The sequence below is a fragment of the Drosophila biarmipes genome, chromosome X (assembly GCF_025231255.1).
Source record: "Drosophila biarmipes strain raj3 chromosome X, RU_DBia_V1.1, whole genome shotgun sequence".
NCBI lineage: Eukaryota > Metazoa > Arthropoda > Insecta > Diptera > Drosophilidae > Drosophila > Drosophila biarmipes.
The window spans coordinates 17,931,671-17,946,230 of NC_066611.1; the positions used below are offsets into that span (position 1 = coordinate 17,931,671).

Sequence of the window (14,560 nt, forward strand, 5' to 3'; positions counted from 1 at the left end):
TTTGTAAAAACTTGAATTTAAGAATTTAAAATTAAACATTTATTTATTTTCTATAATTTGGGTTAAAAATATAATTGTTCTAGTAAAAACATATTTATTTCTTATGAATTAATATTATATAAATATGTAAAACTTGTAAGAACTTTAGATTAAGAATTGAAAAATGAAATATTTTTCTTATTATTCTTATTTTTTATAATTTGGGTTAAAAATATAAATGTAAAAGTAAAAACAGGTTATTATCTCAATAATTCTTAAAAAAAACAACATTACACAATTTCATTATATTTTTTTATTTTCCATAATTTGGGTTAAAAATAGTTTCAAAATTATGATTCCTTTTCATCACCTGCGATACAGTCTTACTCAATAAATTTCATAACTTGTTTATCTTATGCCTCATTTTAGTCTGAGCACACTGCCCAGGATCCATTTTCCATCATATTACAGCGAGGATCATCAGCATTGCCTCGTTCTTTCCCCCTTGTTGTGTTTTCCCAGTGCATCAGCAAAGTACATGGTGGTTTCTAACCAATTTCTAATTGCAGGCTCTTCGTGAACTTCATTATATCGCCATAACTTTCAGATTAGGATGCTTCGAGACGGCGAAGACCTCGGCCGCCTCGGCGACCGTATGGGACTCGCGCGGCGTGTTTCCAATCTGGACACCCATTTGGTGGGCCTTGGTCTTGATCCTGCCCAGTCGCTTATCGATTTCGGCACAGATTTGCTCACTCAAGAGCTTCAGCTCGGCGATTTCGTAGCGGAAGTCGTTGACATGTCGCCTGAGGAGGGCGTGGCGCAGGAAGCGACGGCTGTAGCGAAAACCACTGGACATATTCGTCTTGGTCACCAGTAGGGCCATCTTTTTGGTTAGCTTAACGGCGGCCAGGGATCGGTGGCGCTGCTGGCAGTTGCTGAGATCGTTGGCCGACTCCTGGGTCCACTCCAGATGCACCACGTTGTGGCTGCGGATGTCGGCTATGCGGCGCTCCAGGCAGGCCCAGTTTTGGCTCAGGTCGCGCAGCATTTCGCGGAGACCATCGTAGCGGCACAGCAGCTCGGTGATCTGGCACTGGATGTGGTGCTGGGCCCGCTGAAGGCAGCGGATCTCCGAGTGCTTCGCGGAGAGCCCGCCGCAGGAGACCGGGTCCTCCGCCTGCGACTGCTCGGTACTGTTCTCCAGCTGCTGATGCCTTCGGATCTGGCTCTGCAGTATATCGATTCGCTTCAGGATCTGGTCCAGTCCGTGAATGGCTCTGAGGGTCTTGGACTCCTCGTCCGAGGTTACCTCCTCCTCGACCAAGGCGTAGGGCAGCAGCTCCGTCTCCTCCTCCTGGGACTCGCTCTCCTCGGCGGCCAGAGTCGTGGGCTGCTCGACTGCGGTGCCCTGACTGACCATCGAATACACCCGAGTACTTGGCACTTGACACTTGTTGGTCGTGCGCGCTATCATATCAATGTCCCCCAAATTGGCCTTGTGACAATCGCCCAGTTCACCCAGCAGATCCAGTTCCTCGTCGAGCAAATAGTCCGGTTGCTCCCCCGCATTGGCGTCCATTAGCGTCAACTTCTCCATCTGGCCGTCGAATCGGGAGATCTCTTATAAATTCTGGATTTAAGGCTGATTTTTTGAGGTACAAAATGTGTGTGCAAGCTTAGAAGATATAAAATATTTTGTGACGTCCAGCGAAGCCTGCTTTAATGGGAGGTATTCAAACTGTATTGATCTACTCAGATGAAAAAAAATGCTAAGGGTGCCCTGAAAATACTAGAGATTTCAAATCCCTTAAAGAGATGTCTAAAAGTATGCAACAATATAGTAAGTGCTAAAATGTGATTTCATACTGCATACTTTTGAACCCCTTTACAATTGATTTTGAATTTATAGTTCATTTTGTCTAGGCCAGATCCGCTCCTGCCTTTCTACCTCTGCGCTGATAAGAAAATTTATGGTTGCCCAGTTGCTCTGGCGGCATAATTGCGCACCCACATCCAGAGCCCCACATCCAAATCCCCAGAAACAGCCACTCCACATGAAGTCCGGCAGCAGAAAACAAAAACCGAAAATAAAAGAAAAGAAAAAGACAGGGGCGGCGAAGAAGAGGCTTGTGGGCTGGCTTTTGGCGTGTGGCTTCATCTCCAATTCTTCTAGTCAGTACTCCCTCTTTCTTCCCCCGCACCCCCCGTCTTCGGCCCTCCAGCATTGCCGGCAGTTGACTTTGTTTACCCGCAAGTTGTAATTTTCTTGCGAAAACCGTCAGCCACAGAATTGCTTTTCTCCATCTCCATCTCTCAAGCTTAGTCTTCTGTCTCTGATAAATCCCGCTTCTGTCTGTCTTCGGCTCTCAGTCACTTCTCTTCGCCCCTTTCTTCTGGATTTCTACCCTTTTCCCGCCGTTCTTCGCTGTACCACCCCTTTCTCTAGCTGCAATTGGTGCCCCCAACTGTGGTTTTACAGTGATCTTTCTGCTGGGCTTTTTGCCTTGCTAATTGCTTGCCAGAGATTCGGGCTCTACTTACGACATCATCCCACGCAGAAAAAATATGGGATTCTGATTTTTGGCAAAAATACGAGATTCATATTTACCAAAAATACGATTTTTATTTCTAGTTTTTCCGCCGTATTTTGGCCAAATCAAGGCGTACAGCTAAAGGACCGACTGTTTTGAACAGCTGGCTTCCGATGCTAACAATCCAGGTAGTTTTAAACAAAATTTATTTTTTGAGAAAATTTCGCATTTTTTGTAAGGGGGTGCCTCACAATTTTTTGCAAAAAATTCAAAATCCTAAAAATTTCTGGGTTTGAATGCCAATAGATAGGAAATTAAGCAACGAGCTCAACGGTGTATGACATTCCTTGATCTGACGTTTACTTTTTTTATAGCAGCCAAAATACTGAATGTTTAGGACGAAAAATGGGATTCTGATTTTTGGCAAAAATACGAGATTCATATTTAACCAAAAATACGATTTTTATTTCTAGTTTTTCCGCCGTATTTTGGCCAAATCAAGGCGTACAGCTAAAAGACCGACTGTTTTGAATAGCTGGCTTCCGATGCTAACAATCCAGATAGTTTTAAACAAAATTTATTTTTTGAGAAAATTTCGCATTTTTTGTAAGCTGGTGCCTCACAGTTTTTTGCAAAAAATTCAAAATCCTAAAAATTTCTGGGTTTGAATGCCAATAGATAGGAGCTCAACGATGTATGACATTCCTTGATCTGACGTTTACTTTTTTTATAGCAGCCAAAATACTGAATGTTTAGGACGAAAAATGGGATTCTGATTTTTGGTAAAAATACGAGATTCATATTTAACCAAAAATACGATTTTTATTTCTAGTTTTTCCGCCGTATTTTGGCCAAATCAAGGCGTACAGCTAAAGGACCGACTGTTTTGAACAGCTGGCTTCCGATGCTAACAATCCAGGTAGTTTTAAACAAAATTTATTTTTTGAGAAAATTTCGCATTTTTTGTAAGGGGGTGCCTCACAATTTTTTGCAAAAAATTCAAAATCCTAAAAATTTCTGGGTTTGAATGCCAATAGATAGGAAATTAAGCAACGAGCTCAACGGTGTATGACATTCCTTGATCTGACGTTTACTTTTTTTATAGCAGCCAAAATACTGAATGTTTAGGACGAAAAATGGGATTCTGATTTTTGGCAAAAATACGAGATTCATATTTACCAAAAATACGATTTTTATTTCTAGTTTTTCCGCCGTATTTTGGCCAAATCAAGGCGCACAGCTAAAAGACCGACTGTTTTGAACAGCTGGCTTCCGATGCTAACAATCCAGGTAGTTTTAAACAAAATTTATTTTTTGAGAAAATTTCGCATTTTTTGTAAGGGGGTGCCTCACAATTTTTTGCAAAAAATTCAAAATCCTAAAAATTTCTGGGTTTGAATGCCAATAGATAGGAAATTAAGCAACGAGCTCAACGATGTATGACATTCCTTGATCTGACGTTTACTTTTTTTATAGCAGCCAAAATACTGAATGTTTAGGACGAAAAATGGGATTCTGATTTTTGGTAAAAATACGAGATTCATATTTAACCAAAAATACGATTTTTATTTCTCGTTTTTCCGCCGTATTTTGGCCAAATCAAGGCGCACAGCTAAAAGACCGACTGTTTTGAACAGCTGGCTTCCGATGCTAACAATCCAGGTAGTTTTAAACAAAATTTATTTTTTGAGAAAATTTCGCATTTTTTGTAAGGGGGTGCCTCACAATTTTTTGCAAAAAATTCAAAATCCTAAAAATTTCTGGGTTTGAATGCCAATAGATAGGAAATTAAGCAACGAGCTCAACGATGTATGACATTCCTTTTAAAACTACAAAAGTTAGGATGCAAGCTGCTCAAATCAGGAAGTATGTTTGACACAATCTGTGTTCCATTTCTCAGCCCTAAATAAAATTAGAGCTGTATATGCTAAAACGAAACTATGGTCAGAATGAATATACGAAATTGTTTACAGTGTTTTTCACGTAACGTTAGCGATTGACAGGCTTTTAGCCAACTTTGCTATTCCATTTGGAGCCATCTCGCTATTGAGGCATCCGTTGAATGCAGAATTGTCACATGCGGAATTTCGCAGGTTCCTGAGAAAACGCTTAAGCATGTGAGCTGCGATAGGATACGAAAGCCCAAGAATGGGGTCGGGTTAAGCAAATATTAAGTAAGGCCTGAAGAGCACTGGCCAGATGCCCAAGAAGTATTCTATTTAGTAGGGAGAAAGGGGCTATGCCACCAAAATATTTCCCACTACTTACATAATAATGTGTCTGATATTATTTTGCATCTCATGGGTACAAAAGTTGGAGTTGGAAGGGAGCAAAAAGAAGAAGCGGCTGGGAGAGCCGCGAACTGTACCGCTAAGATGCCTAATTACATCCAAGACGAGTGATGACCGATGATGGCCATAAAGGTTCACATGATCTGCTGATCTTCTAATCTCCCGGAGGCCTTGGTCATGCAGGAAGTTCAAGTGCGCGAGAATACGAATGAGAAGCATACGATCCAGACATTCAGACATTCTGGCATTCATACATATGTATATTCCGACCAACTGGAGTTGGTCCACGTTGACTTGACTCGACTTGGCCCGGTCAAATCTTCGTGGCTTCTTGGCTTCGGTGGTGACTCCGACGAAGACAAGTGATCATAAAATAATAATAATAATAAAAAAACACAGACACAGAAAAAGAAACAGAAACAACCGAAAGAAAACGAGTAGCGAATAATGCAATATACATTAGATATAGAACGAGTCTATAGAAAATTACGATTTATGTAACAAGTCGAGGAATTCAAGTGCATTTATTTCCGCATCTGGAACTAAGTGGAGAAGCGAGCGCATAAAAAATAATGCCAGACTCTTGGCTGATCGACGTGGTGATATCCTGTTGGAATAATAATAAAATAAAATAAAAAATTGTTTTTATAGTTTCTTTAGAGCAAATATTTATAGGCAGTTTTAAGACAGCAGGGAATTTTCTTTCTCTTAAAAAGCCTCTTAACCTTCTTCCATATATTGTAAAAAATGGTATTGGTATTTTTTGGTATATCCATACATCATACATATAGGGGTATTTGGTATTTTTTCTATACTTTATCATATAGTTAAGGTTTCCTTTATTTATTGTAAAAAGTCTAATACACCCTTTGAAATAGCATATAAAGGTAAACTGCCGATCAAAAGCGAAGCAAAGAAAGCGATTTTCCGATGTTCAGCCGGCTTGGGGGAGTGGGGAGCCAGTGGGGTCCAGGATCAGATTGGATCTCGGCTGGGCTGGGATGTGATGTGATCGGATTGGTGCAGTGCATCCATCAGAGCAGCGCCGAGAGTCAGTCAGCCAGTCACCCATTCAGTCAGTTGGTCAGTTATTAAATGTTACCATAAGAAATAGAAACAACACCAGACACCAGAGGCCCCTGAAAAGGGGCAGCTACGGGGGGAGTTATTACATAACAGCGGGCACAATTGCGAATGGGAATGTTCTGTGCAAAGAGAGAGGGAGAGAGATGTGTATGGACAGAGATGAGGTGGACTTGTAAAAATCATGGCGCTGCTAAAGCGTAAAGGCAAAGAATTATAATTTTCCAATCAACTGATAAATTTTTAATGATGCGACGGCGGCCAGAGGACTTGGGAATGGGTATGGGGATGGTTATGGCCATGGGGATCTCTAATATGTTGTCCAAAGTGCATGCCGGAATCCCACCGCGATGGCGATGATGATCATGGTCATCATGGCCAGTTGCCAGTTGCTAATGATCGTGCCGTGGAACAGACGCTTGGACATGTGTAAGAAACATTCCCATAGGTGTGATTGCCGGCGCGCAAGAACAAGTAAGACACCAAATTACTGTTACCTAGACGTGGCCACATGGGCGGGTGGAAATCCAAGGGGGGTGCGCAAGGAAAATCGGTGGAAAAAGAGGCGCCGCAAATTCACTTTGGTGACGAGTGACGACTCCCCCCAGTCGCCATTGGCACTGGACCAAAAAGTGGCTTCGTGATCGATGCGGTCTTTTGATGCCCCCTGACTAACTTGATTGCCTGCCCCCTACTCCCTCTCCCACCCTCTCCCAACTGGACTTCCCATGCAAATAACCCCCCTCCCCACACAGATTTCCTGATGAAGTTGTCCATCTACCGGGGTCTTAAGCCGAAACTCTAAAGCCTTGCCATTCGGTAGGTGCTCAATCAACGAATGGACATAATAAAATACCATATAGATAAGGATGCTGGTTCTCTAAGTAAGTGCGGATTAAATCCAGGTGGTTTGTATTCGGCTATATAGATAGAGTTAAATACCGATCGATGGGAAAATAAATTATGAGCTTAACGAGCTGCAGCATTCCGTATTTTAACAATTACCTTTTGACACTTTGTCAAAAAAGGAATAGTTTTTAGTATTTAAATACCAATATTTGGTTTTACTTCTAGTATTTAGATACCTATTACTTCCAGTATTTTAATTTTTATTACTTCCAGTATATTTTAAGCCTTGTCAATCTTCCTTTTTTTAGTTTCATCCAAGTTTTTCAGCCTGTGCAGTGGGCCATGGGAGAATTCGCATTTTGGCAACCGATCGATTGTGACCGTTATTTAATAAGGAAATTTTATCAGGCAACAGGGGGACGGGGAAGGGGATGGGGATGGGGTTTTGGCCAGACTCAGGTGGCGATGTGTCCGTGTCCATGTCCAAGTCGAAAGGCGCCAAAAGCTCGCAACGTTTTTCATTTCGTGCCCGCAGCCGTTGCACGCATACAAATTACGAATGCAAATGCGAAATCCCAAACCCAAGTCTCTCCCGCTTAACCCCTCCTGGGATTCCCCGTTCTTAACCCCTTGCGGCAGCCCCAGGGAAAAGGCGGATCGAATGGACAGCAAATTGTTCGCACGCTTCGCTCCCAGGTAAAAAAAAAATAAGAAAAAATACAAAAAAAAACAAAGAGAGGGTCTTCTAGTTAATGCGTTTGGGATTTTCGCGCATTTTCTTTTATTTTTCAATTACGACGTGGTCGAAGTGAGACAAAGCCAACAAACACGGATACCCACAAAGTCAGCTAAAGTAGGCACTTCAAAAAATAATAATCAAAAGGAAAATATGCTACTGGTATTCTGGAAACAAAAAAAGCCTATAATATAGCGTTTTCAAAACTTAAATAATTATAAAACACTTTTCTTTTATTTTTTTTGTTTAGTATATTAATTTACTTTGTTTTTTTCTGTGCAAGTATCACCGAATGATCGTGGTTCGAACCAAAGCCAATAAAAAGTTGATCGTCGCTGCTCAGCCACATCTCGTTTTTTCTCCTTTTCTCCTTTGCTCCCCAGCTCACTTACTTCTTCACTGATCATCGCAGTTTGTCAATTAATTGATTGCATTCTCCGCAATTGCTTGGCTAACAATAATAACTGTCGTATTTGCGCTTAAATATGTGCATCTCTTTGGCCCTCCCCCCATCAGGGTGATCTGCGATCGAACTGAAGATCCGAGATCGAGAAAGATCGTTGTGCGATCCGTGTAAAAGTCGTTTCGTTTCGCCCCATACCCTCACAGCCTAAAGGACTGGGAGATTGTAAGGATCTTCTAAAAATGGGTTGCAATCTATCTGAAAGTTTCGGGGAGTAGTTTCAGTACATCTAGAAATCATGTTACTCAAATAAAGAAGCATATTACCTTTATAAAGATGGAAATGATGTTCTATTTTAAATGAGAAAGTATATAATAACTAAATCTTAATATTATAATGTCCTTGAGTTGGAGTTTGAATACAGCTAGAAATAATGTTACCAAAAATAAGGAATCATATAATATTATCTTTATAAAGATAAAACATATATAAACATAAATATTATTATATTAGACCTATTTCTTGAGTAAAAATAATGTTACCAAAATAAAGGAGCATATTATATTATTTTTATGAAGATGGATCTTAATAAATATTAAAAAATGAAATCATATTAGATTAAAATGATACTTAGTTTCCGTAAGCTACGTTAAATGTTAAATAAACATTTCATCCCAGAGGATTGCCAAGTCGAGAGCCTCTTTAGGCATAACCATACACCTGATATTCTCAAAAAAAAAGGAAAATGGGAAAAAATGGCAGAGCTAATGCAAAAGACCGAGGCCCGAGGGTCCGGCATCAATTGATTTATCATATACTTGTGTTCGCTGGCAAGAGCGACTGGCAGGCCATCGGGTACCGTTTATCGTTGGCCCACTTGGGATTGTTCTCAGGCTCAATTAGCCAGCTTTGGAGCCACAGTCCGCAGCGAATTTCCATTCATTGCCTTCGACGCTGGCCCATTCATTTCCCATTTTCCAGTGCCACTTTGCCTCAGCTGCGCTTTTCCTTTTCGCCAAATAAATCATCTGAGCACTCATCTCATTCGAGTTCATCTCATTTAATTGAAATTAAAGTGAATGGTGCTCAGCTCATTCGATTTGCTCGAGAGTTTCAATTAGTTTTTCCCATTTAAATTCGATTTCTGGTCATTTTGTTTTTTTTTTTTTTCAATTAGCAGTTAATAAAATAAGTGTAATTAAACTTATATTTGCCTTGCTTTCTCACAGGTGCCATACGCTTTGCAAAGTCAGCTGATCAGTTCAAGTAATTTAATTAAATTAAATTAATTTTATAGAATGGAATTCGTTTTTTTTTCCATGCTCATTTCCCTTGATTTTCATTCGAGAACTAAGAGTATTTCCCTGTTGAAAGAACCAGAAGAGCCCAAACAAAATATGTAAATTGATAATGCAGATTCGTCTACTTTATGGCTGTCCACCAGGTTCCCGAATGGACGTTTTATGGCCCCGCCTTAGTGCCTTACATTGCCGGCGCGCACTGTCCATGGGCTATATGGCCGGTTGCATTAAAGAATTCCAAAATATATGCGTATACTTATTTATTTATTTTGGTTTATTTTCTTTTGTTCGAGACACAACTCGACTCGATTCGATGCGATTCGATTCAGTATTCTTTTCATTCCGCCTGGCTTTGTTTCTTTTCATTTTTTAATTGTCCCCCTTTGGTTTTGTTGCCCAATTAGGATTTTCTATAGAAAACCAATGGGTTTATTTCGTTTTATTGGCTTTTAATGAATGCAATTCCAAATCCACGCTTCGCCCATTGTTGGCTCTTGATTTTTATGGGATTCTAATGGGGGGACCGACCGGCGGCGGGGAAATGTCCACTTGAGTTGCAATCGAGTGAGTCGAAGGTGAGGAAAGGTGGGCAAGGTCGCCCTAAAAATGGTAAAACCAAACAAAAAATTAAGCAAACATTTCTGGTTCTCTTCGTTGGGTTTAATGGCCGGCCCTTTGATTTCATTTCGTGTCCATAAACATGAGAAAACAACTTCTGATCATCGCTCACTGTTGAACATTCAATTTTGGCAACTATTTATTTTGCATAAGAATGGGGGAAATAGGCCTTGATTCTACGCCTCTATAAGGTGGTTTCCCCCTGCTTTCTTTGCTTTAAACGATATTGGACTTTAATGGATCGTTATGAGAAGAAAGCTGTTCCCTTGGCAAAACAATCAATACCATCTTGTAAATACACACAGGTGCAGATTCCTTCTTTCTTTTTCAGTTTCTTGCATTCACTGTCATAGTTTTGATATACCACTCTTGAATTTCCGCTTCTCAGGGATCGCGAACCCGTCGTTTATTCCCCTTTTTGCGGAAGTCAAGCCATGAAAAGGGCCACAACTTGGGCCATTTTCTAACCCAAAATAGGGTTCCCGCCCCTGCTCCACCTTTCCTTGAAAATTCCCATGTCCGTTGCCGCTGAATAAAATTATAGAAATATATAGATGCGTTTGTAGGGGCGAGCAGCATCCATTCATTCCCATAGACACCGGATCCATCAACCCTTCTGCGCACCCTTAACCATCATCTGGTGTCTCTTTAGAGATCTGTCACAGGTAAATCTGGCAAAGGTGGAGGGTTGCGCTGCCGAAATAGGTGAATATTTGTCTAGAGCTACCTGCTTTCGAGTGCGGAGGCCAAAAAAGAAATGGGACGATATACATATGCTCAAGTTCAGTTCTCACATATCGATCAACACAATTTGATTCGCATTTCGGGCGCACCCTCGCTGCGTTTTCCGCATCCATTTCCCATTTTCCACCCGCCTGTCGTGGGAAAGGCTCACAGGTGCTGTTTCCAAATGGCCGATAAGAAATTCAATACTTTTGCTCACATTTCCCCCCCAAACATTGTTGCAAATATTTGCTTAATCCGATTTGTTTTGTGAGAATTTTCGCATCGCATCGGGGGCGTGTGCATTGGATAATTTTTCCAAAGGGGATTTTCGGTGATTTTTCCTGCTGCAGCTCTTCACTTGGCTTATGTGTGGTCAGTGGGATTTGCCTGGCAATTAGCGAAAATGATTTGATAAAACAGTAGCTGGACAGAGCCTGGACAACGGCAATGATGAAAGTCGCACAAATCAACAAATCACGATCACACAAAAATCACGATTTCTTCTACCAAAAGATCAAGACCATTGGCAAAGAAATGGAAAGAGCAAGAGCAGCCGAAACAGAAGCTAGAAAGCAGACAATGTACAGAAGCCAGAACTTTGCAAAAACCTTCTACAAAATGCTTGTCCAAAGCCAAAAGCCCAGAACAAATACCCAATACTCTCTATGGAATCATTATAAAGGAAGATGGAACTCATCTCAAATACCCTGGCGTGTAATATTAAACGATGTTCAAAGGGATATTTATTACAACTATCCACTTAAGAGTAAAAGATATATTGAAAAGCTACCTAATCTATAAAACTATACTCCTAAAACTAATCTTTGTTCAAAGGATATACATTTTTAACTCTATTTATAAAGAATCCCTCACACCGAAATCCACTTCAAAGAGACTTAAATTGATTTATCTTTTAATAACCAAGTGAAATTGCTCCTCTAGACACTGTTACCCTATCAAAAATGTGTGCATTTGCCTGGCGCTTGCTTGGTTAGGACCCTGTTCAACCAGCCAAAACAAAATGTGGCCAAAATGTGTAAGCAATTTGTCAACATCATATGACAACCGAGCCCAACAACCGACAACGAGCAGCAGCAACATGAGCAACATGGGCAACAGCAGCAGCAACATCTGCAGCAGCAGCAACGCTATTGACATTAGGGCACCTGTTTGTTTGCCAACTAAACTATGATTACCGTTTGCCATACCCTAACTCAGACGCCCAGACATATTACAAAAGATTAAGCAATTCGTTAAATATGCAAGGCACTTAGGTATTAGATACATAATAATAATGATATAATGAAGTATTTATCAGGCTATTTTGGTAACAAGAATAGAGTAATAATAATGCTTAAAAATTAGCTAGTTAGCATGCTGTTTATAAAGGTGTTCTTAAGTTTTTAATCCCCCATATTTACAACCTTTTAGCTTGCTATTTCAGGGACCCTTCACCTAGTTTTCCTTCCTCTGGCTATTTATTTTTAAAGAAATCCCACTCAAACCGCGAAAAAGCCATGCCATATATCACCGCTGCAGTAACACTATTTAGCCACATAACTCGCTCGTAAAATAGAGTATTCCCAGCTCCTTTCGGATCTCCCCAAGAACTGGGATTGCTTTCTTGTCTGTCATTGAGCCGACAGCACGCGTACCCCCAGTAACAACAACCACACTGACAATGGCAGCAGTATCAACAAGTTGGTCATAACTCGTGACTGACTGCACAGGCGGCCAGGAGGAGCCGGGGGAACTGCGCTTGGATGGGGATGGGGATGGGGATGTGGATGTAGATGGGTACACCAAAGACCCAAGTCGACGTTAATCACAGACAAAATAAGCCCAAGTGAGGGGCGGCGGAGGAGCAGGCACTTGGAACTAGGAGGTTTTCACAGGGGAAAACAGCCAGGCCTTCGAAATGTATCTTAAAATAATATAGACAGCTTGAAAATTTCAAATCAATGTTACCTTAGTGGGTATTAAAGGAAAATATATTTATATTTGTAAATAATAAATAAACAAAATAGAACAGACTAAATTTTAATGATTAATTATCTTAAAATATTAAATGAAATATTAAAATTAAAAAAGGGTTTTCTTATTTTACTTAAGTGAGTATTTCAGAAAAATATAGTTACTATAAGAAAGAAAATATTTTAATTGAGATTAATAAAGAAAAAATATTGTTTTAATTTGCTTAATATTCTGAAAACAAATTAGAACAGAAAACCAATAAAATTGTAATGGTTAATTAGGATTTTTATTATTAAAATCTCTCAAGAAAAAGTTTTTCCTATTTTACTCATATTTGCTAATATTAAAACAATATTTTAATTGAGTATAGTTGGGAAAAAATATTTTTTAAATATTCTGAAAACAAATTAGAACGTAGAACCAATAAAAGTGTAATGACTAAATAAATCCCTTTCTTGCATTTTTCCCAGTGCACCCTGGAGTCAAGTGGCCAAGTGAAAGAGCCAAAAGTCCAAGAGCAAGTCCAAGAGACCAAGTCTGAGTCGCACTTTGTGGCCACAAGTCATTGGCAAAATGTTTTTCGTTGTTGCTTTTTGGTCAATGAACAAGAAAAATGGGTTTTCACGGTTACATGCGTCCGCGGCCCGACTGCATGGAGATATACTTACTCATAAGTATATGCAAATGGCCCAAAGAAAAGCGGAAAACCAGCCGCATGTGCAGGTGTGTGATATATCAGCGTTTTTTTTTTTTGGTTGGTTTTTTTCGGTAGGGGGAAATATTGCATATAAGCAAGAAGAGAGCCCAACAAAAACATCCTGTCGCCAGGCAGTTTCTCACGATAAGCGGGAACCCAGCGAAGAAGGGAGCAGTCCTGAAAAAGGATCTCTCCTCCTTGATTTCCGTGATTCACGCCTATTTTCAGGTAGAACTCGAATAGCCAGCAGGTAGCGAGCATAGATCCAGACTCGCAGATAGGACACTTCGCCCTCATCCTTGCCAAAAATTGCATTTCAATCGAGGTCCTTTTCCGTCCCCATTGTCCTTGACACACTTTCACTTTTACCTTTGCCTTTCCTCGGGCCAACACAATCTTATCTTAATGAGCTCAGCGAGTAGAACAAAGCGGCTTGCACCCTCGCGGAGAACTGAAATTAAATTATGGTAATTTTAGTTTTCGAGAGCCATTACATGGCTGAGTGATTTGCCCAGAGCCCCGCGAAGAAGAAAAAAACAAACCGAGCAGCTGTTGATTCCGAGAAGTTCAAGTGTTGAAAGCATTTTCATGGCTTTATTCCTTAATTAAGCGGTCGATTTTCCTCGAACTGGAAACAAAAGCGGTGCACTGGCAGAAAGGGGGGCCACGAATGTGTAATATACACATTTAATAAGTTTTAAACATCACATCATCACATTTATTTGAATTTCACTCGCTTTTATCATATTTTTCCGTGTAAAAGGCTGCGCTGGGCGGAGAAAGACCCACTTTCTTAAGTATAAGGCTAATGCCAAGCTTGTTGGGCTGCGGCATAATTAATGTGCATTAAAGTCGCCGTCCAGAGAGCCATAACCGGCGTTTGATATATGGTTAGTGTGCGAAGGGGGTGCACTTGCCCCAGTGGGCCACGTGCTGACCTGCGTTCGTCTTGGTCGCGTGCTCACCCAAAAGCCCCACCCACCTGGCCAGCCCCGTCCCCTGACCCCATCGACCCGACCCGCGGGCCTTTTCAAATGGTCTTTCCCTTGGTCTTTCTCCCAAAGATCAGGCATTGAGCACGCTTGATGGCCAATCATGACAGTCAGCCGTCCGTTAAGCCGGGCTCAACTGTACTTTCGAGAAACACCCACTTTTGGTACAGTGACAACTCTGCATACTCAGCCAATAGGGGGAAATAATCGCAAAAATCAGCCATGGGTTTGTTTCAAATGGATGAAGTTATTAAAACTTGTTGGGGATCGTAAAAAGAAATGCGGGAGAAGAAGGATTGGAGGTGCAAGCGTGAGGAAAGTTTGAGAAATATGGAAAATATATCATGGATAAATTCAAAAAAATATTTTAATAGATA

The 14,560-nt window shown here is 40.7% G+C and overlaps 1 protein-coding gene and 1 long non-coding RNA gene across 3 annotated transcripts in view; both read right to left on the bottom strand.

The window, feature by feature from the left end:
- Positions 1-14,560, bottom strand: part of LOC122818592 (uncharacterized) — a 128,765-nt gene that overhangs the window by 10,278 nt on the left and 103,927 nt on the right. The window lies entirely within an intron of this gene.
- On the bottom strand, positions 278-1,701 carry LOC108023273 (uncharacterized). The gene has a single exon (XM_017092558.3). It carries the CDS (start codon positions 1,577-1,579, stop codon positions 566-568), a length of 1,014 nt encoding a protein of 337 aa, XP_016948047.1. The 5' UTR covers positions 1,580-1,701; the 3' UTR covers positions 278-565.